Consider the following 14,839-nt stretch of genomic DNA (forward strand, 5'->3'; position numbering starts at 1 on the left):
AGATAGGTTCACATAGAATGCAAACAATTTACAGATGTATGAATGTCATGTGATATTCACTTAAGATATTAGCCTACATCATGTTTATAGGCGTAATAACGTCTAAGATACACGGATGGTTGTGCTGAAGAGACAGAGAAGAGATAAGAAGTTCAAATAATTTTTAAGGGGCATCCCTAAAGAAAATTCACAATTTTTGTCCCCTATGGTACGTCTATAATATTCCTATAATATTCCTTTACGGACGTAGTTTTTATTTCTGGAAGGTGGGGAATGCGTAATCAACTGTGTCCTACCGATCTCTCAGCCTAACTTTGATGAGCGAACGGAGTCGGGGTCATCTGGAAGCCATTTCTACTTGGGCTTTCTCCCTCGTCTCATTTTAATCTCTTAGCGCACCACCCCCCACCTACCCCCCCTCCCCGGGGAAGCCGGGGTTCAGTGACCGAGCTCCGCGCACGCCAGGCCGGCATGGCACGCAAGCTCATCCCCGTTCCGCTCCAACCTAGCACGCAAACACTCAACGGGATAAGAAACAAATATCCTTATACTGTACATAATACATGGCTCCTGTCCTGGGTGCCGCATTAAGTGAGGATATATCACGCACGCATCAGTCTGCACATGGTGAGGAGTGAGCGTGTCTTGTCCACGTGGAGTGTGGGGCGTCACATTGCCATAAAGATATAGTCTATTCCTATAATATTCCTACGGGAACTTAAAGTGTGTCTGTGGTCTATAGTGGTGAGTTAATAGTGACCTTATCGAACTGTTTTGTCTCCTAAGGTACCACGATAATATTCCTATGATTTTCCTATTGGGATTTTGTGCGGTATTCAAGAGTGAGTTCATACTTCTACAGTTTGATATTACTATAGTTTTGCTGTCATGTTTGCAAAGTAATTTAATCTTCTAAAAGTTCTTTCACGTAAATTGGTGCAATCAGTTAGGTATTTACTTCATATTTAGGAGTCGCTAATACCACGAATGGTGTGATTGCAGGTTTACACTGATGTTTCCAGTGGCGCGTCCGAGGTGCGCAACCCAAATATTTGATCTGGAAAAGGTTAATTGCGATAGCGCCCTGGTTTTCATTTTTTCCTTTTAACCTTTTGCATATTTCAACATGTTAAAGAAAAACACAGACTGGAAGAGGCATAATCACCAGTTAACACAGCATACACACAAATGGGATCCTGGTATTCCGTTGCAGTAACTCCAGGTAATTTGGCACTCAGCGATGCTTATGAGGATCCAAACCCAGACCAAGCAAGGGAAACAGCAACGAGTCAACTGAGAAAAAGAAGAGGAAAAGAAGATAAACCTCCTAGAAGATAAATCTTAATTCATATGTGTGTCTGGCTAATAAAAAATGTCTCCTTTCCTATGATGGATATCTTGGAACAAATCTCTATCTAAGTGATGCAAAGATTGCTGAATGGAACCCTGGATAATGTTTTTACATGAATATCTGCCACCTGGTGGAGTCTTTCATCTAAAGTATGTTGCAGTATCACCACTGCATACCGTTTTAGTGTGGGTGGCCCTGGGGACAATCAAGCCACTTACCTTGACATTGTTAGTCCATGCTCGACTCAGTGAGCTGCAGGACCACATGAAAGTGCAGCATGTGTAAGATAATATTGTGCTAAGGTTAAAATCATAGTTTAGGAAAAGGTCTACATCGCCAAGTTATCAAAGCTGAATAGGCTCCTTCGAACGCCATTTTCCTTCCCTTACTCCGACTCAAAACAGACACAGGACATTGGAGCCATTGTGATATTGTATACTGACCCCATCTCATGTCAGGTTATACCAGCGGCTACTGTTCCAGTCGTTGTGGACTCCTTTTGTTGTGAGAAACAGCCTTTAAATCTGGTGTCAGGTGAAGTTCAAGATGAGTGAAGCCATGGACATTTGGCAGAAGGCTTTTTTGGCAAGCACACAAACAAGAAATTGAAGTCCCAATAATTCAAGACTTTTTTTCATGATCCACTTGGACCTCCATAGAGGGGGTTCATCAGGCTGGAGGTGGTGGGACTTCTTACTTATTCTACTGAAGGCCAAAGTCATTTTGATGCTCGCTAGATATTTGTATGATAATAATGCATCATTGCGGCTACACCTTGTCTGATTATGAATATATTGAAACATCTTTAAAATCAGAAATGTTCCCCAGCGGTGCTTTCGAATAGAGAAAAAAAATCAACATGTTAAGGGATTCTCTCATTTTGTTATTTTGGAACTGGCATTGTTCTTCACTTACAACAAAGGCCTCCACAAACTGGATTCGGCTCCATTTCACATTTTAACATAATCTACACCATGTGAAAAGCTGACCAGTAAGCCTGGAGAGCTGAACTCAATAGCTCAGGGTTGAAAGTGATATTAACTTTTTGTGCGTATGGCGTGACAATGCCGTGTACTTCTACCACTTTCTTTAGCTGCCAGTCAAGATGGTATCATCCCGTTGAAGTGAATGGTGCCTCTTCCCCGCTTTTCTTCTTTTTTTTTCACTTTAAGCAACAATCAAGGCAGACAGAAACAATTTTTCCAAGTGTCTCTCTGTCCTCATATTGCGGTCTGGCCGGCAAAAATGCTCTCATTTCAAACATCACCATCACAAACTAGCAATGTCCGGTGGTTACCTCCTTGGCTGGCTGGGATGGCGCTGGCCCAGGGGATGTTTTGGTTGGTCTGTTTACTGGTTTGTCTGGGTTGTTTTTGGCCGCAGCTTTTTCAATCTTGGCTCACCTTTGTTCTCTCAAAAGCCTAATCTACACTGAAATTCCTGCATTCCCCCTCCGCTCTTCCCCTTTCCTAAGTCCCACCAGCTCCCCAACTGCCTGTTGGACCCCTGGCTTTCCTCTCCTGGCTGCCCCCCCCCCCCCCTCCTCCCTCTCTCCCTCCCACCCTCTCTCCCTCTCTCCCCCCTTTCCTTCCTCCCTGTCGGTGCTGTGCGTGACAGTAGCTCACTGAGAAGTGGAAATGAGACTAGTAAACAATGATTAGCTCCAGAGCCGGGGCAGCCTGGTCTGCCATTGGTCCTGTCTCCGCACAGCGCGCGCCCACCCGCCAGCACATTACATGCAGTGGCATACAGACCCCCGCCCCCCACACCCCCACCCACCCAACTACCCCCCTCAGCCAGAGTCAGCGCGGGGTCAGGGCCAACCTTTCACAGCCAGGTTACAAGGGATAATCACAGGCAAACACAGCAGCCACACGCAAAACGCACACACGGCCCCCCCCCCGCCCCCCCCATTCCCCCCTCCCTCCCACACACACCCATACACATACACACACTCCCTCCTCTCCTCCTCCTCAGCCACAAACCTGGCTCTAATTAACGTGATGGGGATGCGAGTGGCCACATGTGTATGAGGAGCAGACTCATAGCGAGGGGTGTGTGTGTGTGTGTGTGGGGGGGGGGGTTGCTTAGGGTGTCGTGTTGCACCCAGAAAAGGATTCCCCTATAGGAGAAGAAGGGAGAAGAAACAGTCATCCCCAGTGCAGCAGTGTATTGGAAGACATTGCTATGTCTCTGGTTAACCAAGGAATCATTCTGGAGGCTTTGGTGCTCAGCCACACCGCATTTCTCAAGACAAACAGCTCTTAGGCAGCGCTCTGAACCAGCAAAACTCTCAACATGTGTAAAAGGCTGTTTTAGGACCATTGTTGTTAAAGAATATTAAACAGATAATGCAGTTTCACCCAAGTTACTTTTATTGTTGCTTTTCAGTTTGTTTTCACAGCTTAGGCACTCTGTCCCTCTCCATTACCTTCAGGCCTAATAGTTAAATCTGTTAAATCAGAAATCCTCATGCGCTACATTTTTGGTTGTGAGTGTGTGGTTCTCAGGCTAGTGGCTGTTGACAGAGCAGGTTAGTGAAAGGCTTTCTATCAAATCTATTGAAACAGTGAATATTTGATGAAGGGTTGTGGAAACTTCTTCTGTCATATGCAACAACCAATTAAACTTTATGGCAAAATATACAGATATAGTGCCCAGTTAATGTTCCACTTGATAAATAAGCAATATGCACTTTACCTGACTTTTACCTGGACTGAATTTACAGCCTGAGAAGACTGACAAAATTGAAAAATAAATGTAATTCTCCTGCCTTGACCTTTCTCATTTGTTTTTATTACAGCATCAAAAATAGTTCTCTCCATCCTAAGCGTAACACTTATTCCCTTCCATGTTTTGCCAATTTATGAAACATATAAGTAATAAATGTGTATGCCTAATGTAAATGTTTTATGCACGTTTACATTTCCCAGCAGCAATTCCTTCATGGAAAGCTAATGTCTAATATCAGCTGTGGAAATAACAAATAAAAAAACACATTTTTATAAGTCAATTAGTTGTCATTTTCAACGAGCAGCGACTCGCTCCATCCTCCTCACATCCCCACCCCTCCTCCCCTCCTCCCCTCCTCCCCTCCTGCTGATAATGAGTGACTGCGCCTGTGTGGTACTGAAGTTTCTGTCCCTCTGACTTAGTGCCGCACTTCGGAAATGTTTTAGTACCTTCAATTAGGGTCATTACCTCCCTGCAAAATAAACTTCACAGTTGGGGGGAAAACAAGAAACACAAATTTTGTCTTCGGCACAGAGGAGGAAAACGTTTCACCTTTGGGAGCTGAAATCAGTCTTTGAACTGAATGTTTAATAGAATCAACAGAACAGTGATTTCCACAAGGAGTAAACTTAACTTTGTGATGAATGCCGAGGACATGGTGGACCAGCTCTTCACAACATGAATATGCAAAGGGAAACTTCTGGTATACAGTGTGAAATCATACTGTATTTTTCTACATTTCCCACAGATTCCCTATCTATCTATCTATCTATCTATCTATCTATCTATCTATCTATCTGAGAGGGAATTTATGAACAGTGTGGAAGGAATTGAGCCCAAAACGCTGAACTCATATTTACCAAGATTTTGTAACCATGAAAATATGGAACTTGTTATTTGCTATATGAGTTAATGTTGTGTGAATCAAAATATAACAAAGATTTGGCCTCAAATTTAGCTTTGCGTGTCATCACTTCAGGACATTTAGGGACATTTCTTTTTTCTGATTTCCCCTTCACTTCTGAGGAGTGTGGCTTGAAAGCAGAGGGAAGCCACTTCTTATAAGGCACCTGAAGTCTGCTGTGATATTATGCAGTCTGAAGTCGGCTGTAACAAGTCTGTCATGCAAAAGTGCAGTTTAGGTTTTGCAAAAACTGGAAGAGATGCTGTAGCACTCTCAAATTCAAGTATCAATATTTGATGGGTTGTGCACACTGAATTATTGTGCTTACTTTTTGTTGTATGAGCACTCAACTCAAATTAGTCTGCTGCCTTCAGAAGTCTGCAGATGATGATTAATTTCAAAAAGAAAAGCAGCTTCAATTCTAATTTGATATATCGCTATTATATTCCTACAGGGAGTTTCAATGTGTCTGTGGTACTCAGTACTCGTATTTGATGGTATTTTTTAATATCCCAATCTCCTATCACTACAGGATTTTCTGTTGTGATTTTTTTTAGTTCATAGCTGCATGAAATGTAATAGTTTTGCTGTGATATTTGTACAGTATCCCTCTAAAATGTAGTGTGGCATAGTTATTTTTCGTATACGTGTTAATTCTAATTTATAGATAAACACAATTTTGTGACAAAGTTGTATAAATGGCATGATTTTAGTTTGTCCAAGCGTGCAACGTTTAGGAGCAATACAGTCTAAAATGTGGTCAGTTAAAGCGTCAGGGGATTTGGCGTCGGGTATGTGGTGCGCAACTTTCACTCAACTTTATGTTCCACACGCACATTTGTTTTGAAGCACAGTGGGACATAATGCAGATTTCAGACAGTACGTTTTTTATGAAAAAGTAACAAAACGAATCACAGTTCAAACTTCCAGGGGTTGTTTGATTAAAAAGGAAGAATCACAGAAAAGTTCTGGGAATTTAAGAATGACAAGATTGGTTTTCAAGATCGCTGAGTGACATAAAGAGATATTTAGGCCTATTTATAAACACATGGTACGATATAACATATAGATAACACTTTTCTATATTGAGTGACTATAACCTTACTTACAGACAATTTAAATTTACCTCATAGACTGCATTCATCTCTTGACCAAACGTGCCAACTAACTTTTACGCAGATCAAAGGCATCTCTTTTGTTGTAAACAGCAACTGAATATAAGAACAATTTTACGTTCACGTTACAAAAATTTAATTAGGTCCAAATAGACGTTATTGTTACAAATGTAACAAAACAAAGTGTGAACCTAATCTGGAGCTGAACAAACCGTAAGCAACGCTTTCTAGCCAAAGTGCGCCCGCTGAGTCTTCTGCAGCCAACAGAAACCACATTAGAAAGATGAACGGCTATACTTTCAAATGTGCAAATATTGCCAGTCTTCCAATTAGTAAAACAAATTGGCTCGACACGTTTCCTACTGAATCGGTCACCAGTTGCTGAATGTCTCCCTGGTGTGGACGGCAGTCGTTCACGCTGCACGCTCACGGTGTCCGACATCTCTCACAAGTGCGCGCCTCCAAGTCCGACAGCAGAAAGATAATATAGTGGGGTCTGCAGGGCTACCACAATGGGAGGAGTATGAAAGTTATCCTGAGCCCTGCCCACCAACTGCAAACATATAAGACGCTGTAGTGAAGCAAAAGCAGGCACTAAAGCCTTAAATCTTGCTGAAAAGACTGACTAAAGGCAAAAACTTAATCCTAACTCACTACATTTATGAATTAATTTACTTGGAGTTTTGAAATTATAACTATGGCCTCACTGGCATTTGATTAACTTATTTGAAATATTTTTTCTCATCTGATATGGATATAGAAGAGCAATATTAAAGTTTTTTTCTCTCAAAAGTAACCATAGAACAGAATTTGCTGAGAAGTGAAGACAATTTTTTTTTTCTTTTTTGAGGAACAAGTGTGCAGCAAATCTGTCACAATGGCACTGGACACAGAGTTTGGTGTGAAGGGCAGCAGCATCATCAGGGAATGGAGCGGACAGGTCCAGCCTGCTCTGGTTGCCTCTTTTGTTTTCCTCTTCTGTCTGGAAGCCTGTCTGTGGGTCAGGAACCTCAGGCTCAAGAGAAGACTGCCAGGACCCTTTGCCTGGCCTGTGGTGGGCAATGCCATGCAGCTGGGCCAAATGCCTCACATTACCTTCGCCAAGCTAGCAAAGAAATACGGCAATGTGTATCAGATACGACTTGGCTGCAATGACATTGTGGTTCTCAATGGAGACAGGGCGATACGTCAGGCTCTGGTGCTGCACAGCACAGAGTTTGCAGGCAGACCAAACTTTGTGTCTTTTCAGTCTGTCTCAGGAGGCAGGAGTATGACATTTAGCAATTACAGCAAACAGTGGAAAATGCACAGGAAAATTGCACAATCTAGTATCAGAGCCTTTTCCTCTGCAAACAGCCAGACCAAAAAAGTCTTTGAGCAACATGTTACGGCTGAGGCTATGGAACTGGTGCAGATATTTTTGCGCCAGAGCACTAATGGACGGTATTTTGATCCCTCTCATGAATTTACAGTAGCTGCTGCTAATGTGATTTGTGCTCTGTGCTTCGGAAAGCGATACGGACATGATGACTTGGAGTTCAGGACCCTGCTAAAAAGGGTGGACAAGTTTGGAGAAACAGTAGGTGCTGGCAGCTTGGTGGATGTCATGCCCTGGCTTCAGTCCTTCCCTAATCCGGTCCGCAGCGTCTATGAAAACTTCAAACACATCAATGAGGAGTTTTTTGCCTTTGTGAAAGATAAAGTGGTGCAACACAGAGAGACCTTCAACCCTGATGTGACACGGGACATGAGTGATGCCATTATCAACGTGATCGAGCACGGGAAGGACAATGGACTGACCAAAGACTTTGTTGAAGGAACAGTCACAGATCTAATTGGAGCAGGTCAAGACACAATGTCAACCGTTTTGCAATGGATTCTGCTGCTTCTGGTCAAACACCCTGACATCCAAGCCAAACTACAGGAACTTATAGACAAAGTTGTGGGCCAAGACAGGCTGCCGTCAATCGAGGACAGAAGCCGCTTGGCCTACCTGGATGCCTTCATCTATGAGACCATGCGCTTCACCAGCTTTGTCCCCGTCACCATCCCCCACTCCACAACCTCGGATGTCACTATCGAGGGTCTCCACATCCCCAAAGACACAGTGGTCTTCATCAACCAGTGGTCCGTCAACCATGACCCTCTAAAGTGGAAGGACCCACATATCTTCAACCCCTCGCGCTTCCTTGATGAAAACGGGGCCCTCGATAAAGACATAACCAACAGCGTCATGATCTTTTCAACAGGTAAAAGGCGATGCATCGGTGACCAGCTTGCCAAGGTGGAAATCTTCTTATTTACAGCGGTGTTGCTGCACCAGTGTAGCTTTGAGAGCAACCCCTCTGAGCCCCTCACTCTTGACTGTTCCTATGGGCTTACACTGAAGCCTCTCCAATGCAGTATCAGTGCCAAGCTCAGGGGCAAGCTGCTTGGCTTGGTCTCCCCAGCATGAACACCTTCTCCCAATACTGTGACTCAAGGCCAGCAAAGACTAATCACTTCCCCACCAATGACATTTAACAGTGAGTATCAGTAAAACTGCACTAAATGCTGTTGTTGTAACTTTTTCATATTTAATATTTAATGAATATCTAAACACAGTCTATTATGTTTGAAATGTTGTTGATGCAGGGTTGAGAATATGAAAAAATGTATGAATATGAAATAAATGTTAGCTATAGCTAGAATTCAACAAGGCAGAATTAAAAGCTTGTGGACTGTTGGAATCAATGCTAATAATATTCAATTTCTGGTTCACAAAATACTCTATACTTGATCAAATTTTGTACATAAGTATAACTGTTGCATTCTGAGTTGTGTGCTTATTTTATATCCACTATTCAGCATGTACATGTATGACATGTGCAGGAATTAGCAATATCCCTGAAATGTCAATACAAACTAATATAACTGTATACAAAATGCTTGTGAATACTTGTGAATGTTATGAGGTCACTTGAATACGTATTTTTCTTTCTTCAGTGTAATGGTGTAAGAATATATTTAGCCTTTGCCACGTAAAGCAGTTACAAAGTATTTTTATAGTTACATATTTCAGGTATGACAATAATTTTAAAGAAATGTAATCCATTTCACTATCTACTGTACTCAAAGCATATGAACACATTAAATATATTGACGGAAGGAAACAAATGCTGGAGTGGTTGAGAAGCCAGGAAACAAGGAGGAAGTCTTTCATCAAGTAAAGTCTCTTCAACAACGTTCCAAGGACTTGAGATGAAGGAGAGATCTCACAGGAGTCTGGAAGTACACAAGGTTGACTGTGTTGGTGAAAGCATGGACCGTGAACACTTCACTAACTTTGTTATATCCAGGGTTCAGTTTTACTGTAGAAGCACTGCAGCTAAAAATCTATATATCATACACACAAAGTCTCACCAATAAAACCAGTAAAAAAGTGCAGCACAAATAAATCTTTCTCACTTTTTACTCACAAGGCATTCTCATAAACTTGTTTGTTTACAAAGCAAGATTTTCAAAGCTACATGGATGTCACTTCACACCTCTAAGAGTCTGCATTCAGGAATTGACGTTGTAATGTCCTAAAGATGTGTCTCTCTCAAGGCAACAAACTCAGCTACAGCAGGCCTTGAATGTTCAGGCAAAGATTCATCATATGGAATATGTTGTTATTAGATTGTTTGCTCTATATGATTGGAAAAATAAGCTATATCTGAAATGAATAAAGTGAACTGTCAATGGTCAGTAATAATCATGACTCAAGTCTGGGTCTCTCTGAGTCTGTGTTATGTTTCAGTAGCATTTGTCTTCATATCAATTACACTACCCCAGACAACCCTTTGTTAAACATTGTTTATTAGTTTGATTTAAAGAGCCTCAAACCAATATATCATGCAGCAAGATAGTCACAGCATGTTACACTGCAATTATTAAAATGATTTAACACAACAAAGAAGATAAGTCAGGTTTTTGTGGTAGGATGAAACACTAAAGATACCCTCTGTAATGTGGTAATCAAGTAGCAAAGTAGTCTTTAAGCACTTTTTCAGTGACAAAGGTTGGGGTTAGGATTAAGGTTAGAGTTAGGGTTAGCTAAAATCTGAGGACACCTTAACCTGCTAATCTACCCGAGCTTCTCTGGGTATAATACAAAACTGATTAGTCAGTCTTAACTGCCTTATTTACCCATTGTCAGAACTGTCAGAGATGTGCCAACTGTGTGACATCTGCTTGGGTCTGGCAACATGGTGAAGAAAATGACTATTTCTGTTCATAATTATTACTCATTGTTATATAAATAGAAAGTTCTATAATACTGGAATTGTGGCTGAACATCACTGAAACACAAGCTGATGGATTCTTTGTTCAAAAGTTCTTTGTTTCGTTGCACAAACAGCCATATAAGATTTATTGCTAGAGTACTCTGTTCTGTTTAAAACTATTTTGATACAGCCACAACCCTAACAGCTACATTATCTCAGGGACTTTGTTTAAAGGGCTATTATGCTAACAATAACTCTGTGTGTGAGTGTGTGTGTGTGTGTGTGTGTTTGTGTGTATATATATATATATATATATATATATATATATATATATATATATACATATATATATATATATATATATATACATATATATATATATATGTATATGTATATATACATATATATATATATATATATATATATATATATATATATATATATATATATATACACACAAACACACACACACACACACACACTCACACACAGAGTTATTGTTAGCATAATGTGCTAACAATGTGTATTATAATGTGTATTTTATAGAGCATAATAAAGTGTGCTGTTTGCATCTGTTTAGTCTTCTGATCTGAGCTTTCATGGTCATATCTCAGAGCCTATTCCTATATGATTATAATTAACAGCTTGGCTGAAAATAACAGACACAAAATCATGTTTAAAACAACCATGGAAAATCTCTATAGGAAAGTTTGAATAGTTGAATAGTTTTTTTTTTATTTAAAGCTATCTTACCTCATATAAAGAGTGCCACTTTCATACAATAAGTTAAATATAACAAGTCAATGTATGACTCCATTATATGGTACCCATCTCATTTAAATTCAGAACAGACCATCAAAGTGCATGTCATTTTTCTATTTCTACTGATTTATACTTGATATTTATTGACAAATAACTTTTAGGTCTCTCTGTCATATTCTTTGGCAACAAAACTCCAAATCTCCTTTACTTTTTGGCAACAGGGCCTATTAAGTAGCTGCTCTCCTCCTCTCCCCCTTTTCCTACAACTGACACTGCTGGAACGAGGCCTGAGTAGGAATAGGACTCTAGGGTCTACAGGCTGTGTTCATAATGGGAGGGGAGAGATAATAAAAAACCTGAGTCGCTGACCCCTCCCACCATAGAGATACTTATAAGCGAGGGTGTTAAGGCTTGAATCTGCATTCTTCTAAAGTGGTCATCTGAAGACGCACTGCACCACCGCTATCCACTCAACCTGATCGAGCCCTCCTCACTAGCTAGTGCGAAGGAGGGGTGAGACAGCGTGTGAGAGGTGCTTGAAATCTTATGGCATGGATTTATTTTGTCAGAGTCTGATTACAACTTAGGACAACTAGAAAACATACAGAATTTGCATTTGAATGTATGTAGAGAGGAACCACTTGAAACGCTCTTCTCAGGAATAGCTCATGTAAAATCAAGTGAAAATTGTCTTTCCATTGGACGCGGTGGATGATAGAAAAACTACAGGATAACACAATGACGCAACTGGACACAGAGTTTGGTGTGAAGGGCAGCAGCATCATCAGGGAATGGAGCGGACAGGTCCAGCCTGCTCTGGTTGCCTCTTTTGTTTTCCTCTTCTGTCTGGAAGCCTGTCTGTGGGTCAGGAACCTCAGGCTCAAGAGAAGACTGCCAGGACCCTTTGCCTGGCCTGTGGTGGGCAATGCCATGCAGCTGGGCCAAATGCCTCACATTACCTTCGCCAAGCTAGCCAAAAAATATGGTAATGTCTACCAGATACGGCTAGGTTGCAGTGATATTGTGGTTCTCAATGGAGACAGGGCGATACGTCAGGCTCTGGTGCTGCACAGCACAGAGTTTGCAGGCAGACCAAACTTTGTGTCTTTTCAGTCTGTCTCAGGAGGAAATAGTATGAGTTTTACCAATTACAGCAAACAGTGGAAGATGCACAGGAAAATTGCTCAATCAACAATCAGAGCCTTCTCATCTGCCAACAGTCAGACCAAAAAAGCTTTTGAGCAGCACATTGTGGCTGAAGCCACAGAACTAGTTGAGTTTTTCCTTAAACTCAGTGCTCAGGGCCAGTATTTCAACCCCGGTCATGAGCTGACAGTAGCTGCGGCTAATGTGATTTGTGCCTTATGCTTTGGAAAACGTTATGGACGTGAAGATGTTGAGTTTAGAGCCTTGTTAGTGAAGGTGGAAAAGTTTGGAGAGACAGTAGGGGCTGGCAGCTTGGTGGACGTCATGCCCTGGCTACAATCCTTCCCCAACCCAGTCCGCAATTTGTTCAAGAACTTTAAAGACCTGAATCATGAGTTCTTTTGCTTTGTCAGGAACAAGGTGGAGGAGCACAGAGAGACTTTTGATCCAGCGGTAACCCGGGACATGAGTGATGCCATCATTGGGGTGATTGACAAGGCTGACAGTGACATTGGGCTGACCGAAGCACACACAGAGGGGACTGTGTCAGATCTGATTGGTGCAGGTCTGGACACCATCTCCACTGCCCTTCACTGGATTCTCCTTCTGCTGGCTAAACATCCCGAAATCCAAACCAAACTCCAGGAACTTATTGATAAAGTGGTGGGGCGTGACAGACTGCCATCTGTTGAGGACAGAAGCAGCTTGGCCTACCTGGATGCCTTCATCTATGAGACCATGCGCTTCACCAGCTTTGTCCCCGTCACCATCCCCCACTCCACAACCTCAGATGTCACTATCGAAGGTCTCCACATCCCCAAAGACACAGTGGTCTTCATCAACCAGTGGTCCGTCAACCACGACCCTCTAAATTGGAAGGACCCACATATCTTCGACCCCTCGCGCTTCCTCGATGAAAATGGCTCCATAAACAAGGATCTTACCAGCAATGTGATGATCTTCTCAGCGGGGAAGAGGCGGTGTATTGGGGACCAGATTGCCAAAGTAGAGATCTTTTTGTTCTTTGCGATTCTACTCCACCAGTGTAGCTTTGAGAAAAATCCCAATCAGGACCTGTCTTTAAACTGTTCCTATGGTTTAACACTGAAGCCTTTAGACTACAAGATCTCTGCCAAACTCAGAGGATAATTACTTAACGGCCCATAAAAAGCCTTTTGATTTCTGCTGTATTTTTTAGTTCTCCCACTAAAGAACAGCAATGCACTATAAGGTATGTGTCCCAAAGTAAATATTGTTATGTAATAAGCTATTTTATCCCTCTTGGAAATACATTTGAATTTGTGCTCACTTATGATCAAATGATAAGCTTTCTGACTTCTGCTGACATTTGAAATTTTGACCAAAGACACTGCATTGTAATTTCCCTCAATCCCAAAATATCTGGCAGTTCATGTATAAAAAGTGATTTCTCTAAGAATTCCATTAGAAATTGAAAGTGAGTCATATCTGAACTGTTTGAGCAATTCTATTCTGAAACTCTGAACTCTGAAAATGCTGTCACAGAAGAATTCGATGAGCCCGATAAGTGACTGAGAAAACCTAAATATATCTGTACAGACTGTGCCACATTATGTAAGAAATAGAAAAATATAGTGAAAGCTGTGATGTGGTGGCCCAAAACCACAGTTCATAATAAACCGTAAGTATGTATTGTTATTTATATGAGGGTATTTAGTTTAGCCACCCCAAATTGGAATATAAACTGGTGGTCACGAATAAATTTCACTATAAGTGTTTTGTTTTTTTCACCGATGGGGAGGAATCATGTGTTAGCTGTTTGGTCCCCATTGAATAATATAAACAATTATTTATCCTACCACTCATTTATATTTGTATGTATTGAACATTTTTGTGTTTAAAGTTAATTCAAATACAGGGTGCAATTCATCTAAATTAATGTACTCTTAATCATGTATGGTGATATTTCTGTATGTGTTCACATGCCATGTGGATGTTGTTTCAAACGTAATTCAATTATCTGTTATACTGTATTATTTCCTTAGTACACTTAATATATCATTGTACAACATGCTTTATAAGGCATACCACATTGTCTAAATGATAAGTTGTATAGCTACATAATTTTTGCTAATGAAAGTGACCCTTTATGAATGTACACTGTAATATAGTATGTACTGTACAGTTTGACTGAGGCACTTGTACAATAAACATTTATATTGATTTATAGCGGCATCTGTGGGATATATCAGTCAGAGCAGCCCAGTGGTGAGAATCACAGAGGCCAGGGAGGTTGAAGAGATAATAATAGATCCCGATATCTGGTCTGTGTGTTGTTGTGAAAGATTAATATGGGTTATAGGCCCTGCATGCTCCTGTTTTCCGCCCCTACCACGCAGACTCTGACTCACTACATCAGTACAGGAGACAGTAAGCAGCCACAAACTTCACTCATCAATATTTCACGTGGGTCACTCATTTATTTCTTAACACATACATCCAGATTCAGCGGAGTCGGTACCAACTCCCATTTAACAAACTCAGTGAGCAATGAGCGGCTTGTCATCTATCTCATTGACATCATTACAACTAATGAAAGCCG

General features: G+C 41.2%; 1 protein-coding gene and 1 pseudogene across 2 annotated transcripts; both read left to right on the forward strand.

Annotated features, from left to right (window-relative positions):
* The first annotated feature begins 6,725 nt into the window (after positions 1-6,725).
* On the forward strand, positions 6,726-9,939 carry LOC139645847 (cytochrome P450 1B1-like). 2 transcript variants are annotated; one of them, XM_071521706.1, is made up of 2 exons: positions 6,726-8,526; positions 9,228-9,939. In XM_071521706.1, exons 1-2 carry the CDS (start codon positions 6,981-6,983, stop codon positions 9,272-9,274), a joined length of 1,593 nt encoding a protein of 530 aa, XP_071377807.1. In that variant the 5' UTR covers positions 6,726-6,980; the 3' UTR covers positions 9,275-9,939. The 2 variants fall into 2 exon arrangements, with proteins under 2 accessions (XP_071377807.1, XP_071377809.1); XM_071521708.1 differs by having other exon boundaries at positions 6,726-9,937.
* Positions 9,940-11,707: 1,768 nt separating this feature from the next.
* On the forward strand, positions 11,708-14,414 carry LOC139645826 (cytochrome P450 1B1 pseudogene; annotated as a pseudogene).
* The last annotated feature ends 425 nt before the right edge of the window (positions 14,415-14,839 follow it).

This window comes from Centroberyx affinis, unplaced genomic scaffold (assembly GCF_046629955.1).
Source record: "Centroberyx affinis isolate AG114_WGS23_722 - 3 ecotype Tasmania unplaced genomic scaffold, CSIRO-AGI_Caff_v1 ptg000915l_1, whole genome shotgun sequence".
NCBI lineage: Eukaryota > Metazoa > Chordata > Actinopteri > Beryciformes > Berycidae > Centroberyx > Centroberyx affinis.

Excerpts from the sequence above, each read along its gene's own strand:
- LOC139645847 (XM_071521706.1), top strand. The coding sequence starts at position 6,981 with ATGGCACTGGACACAGAGTTTGGTGTGAAGGGCAGCAGCATCATCAGG. Across the intron at positions 8,527-9,227 it reads TATCAGTGCCAAGCTCAGGG|ACACATTAAATATATTGACG; the intron begins GCAAGCTGCTTG and ends CAAAGCATATGA.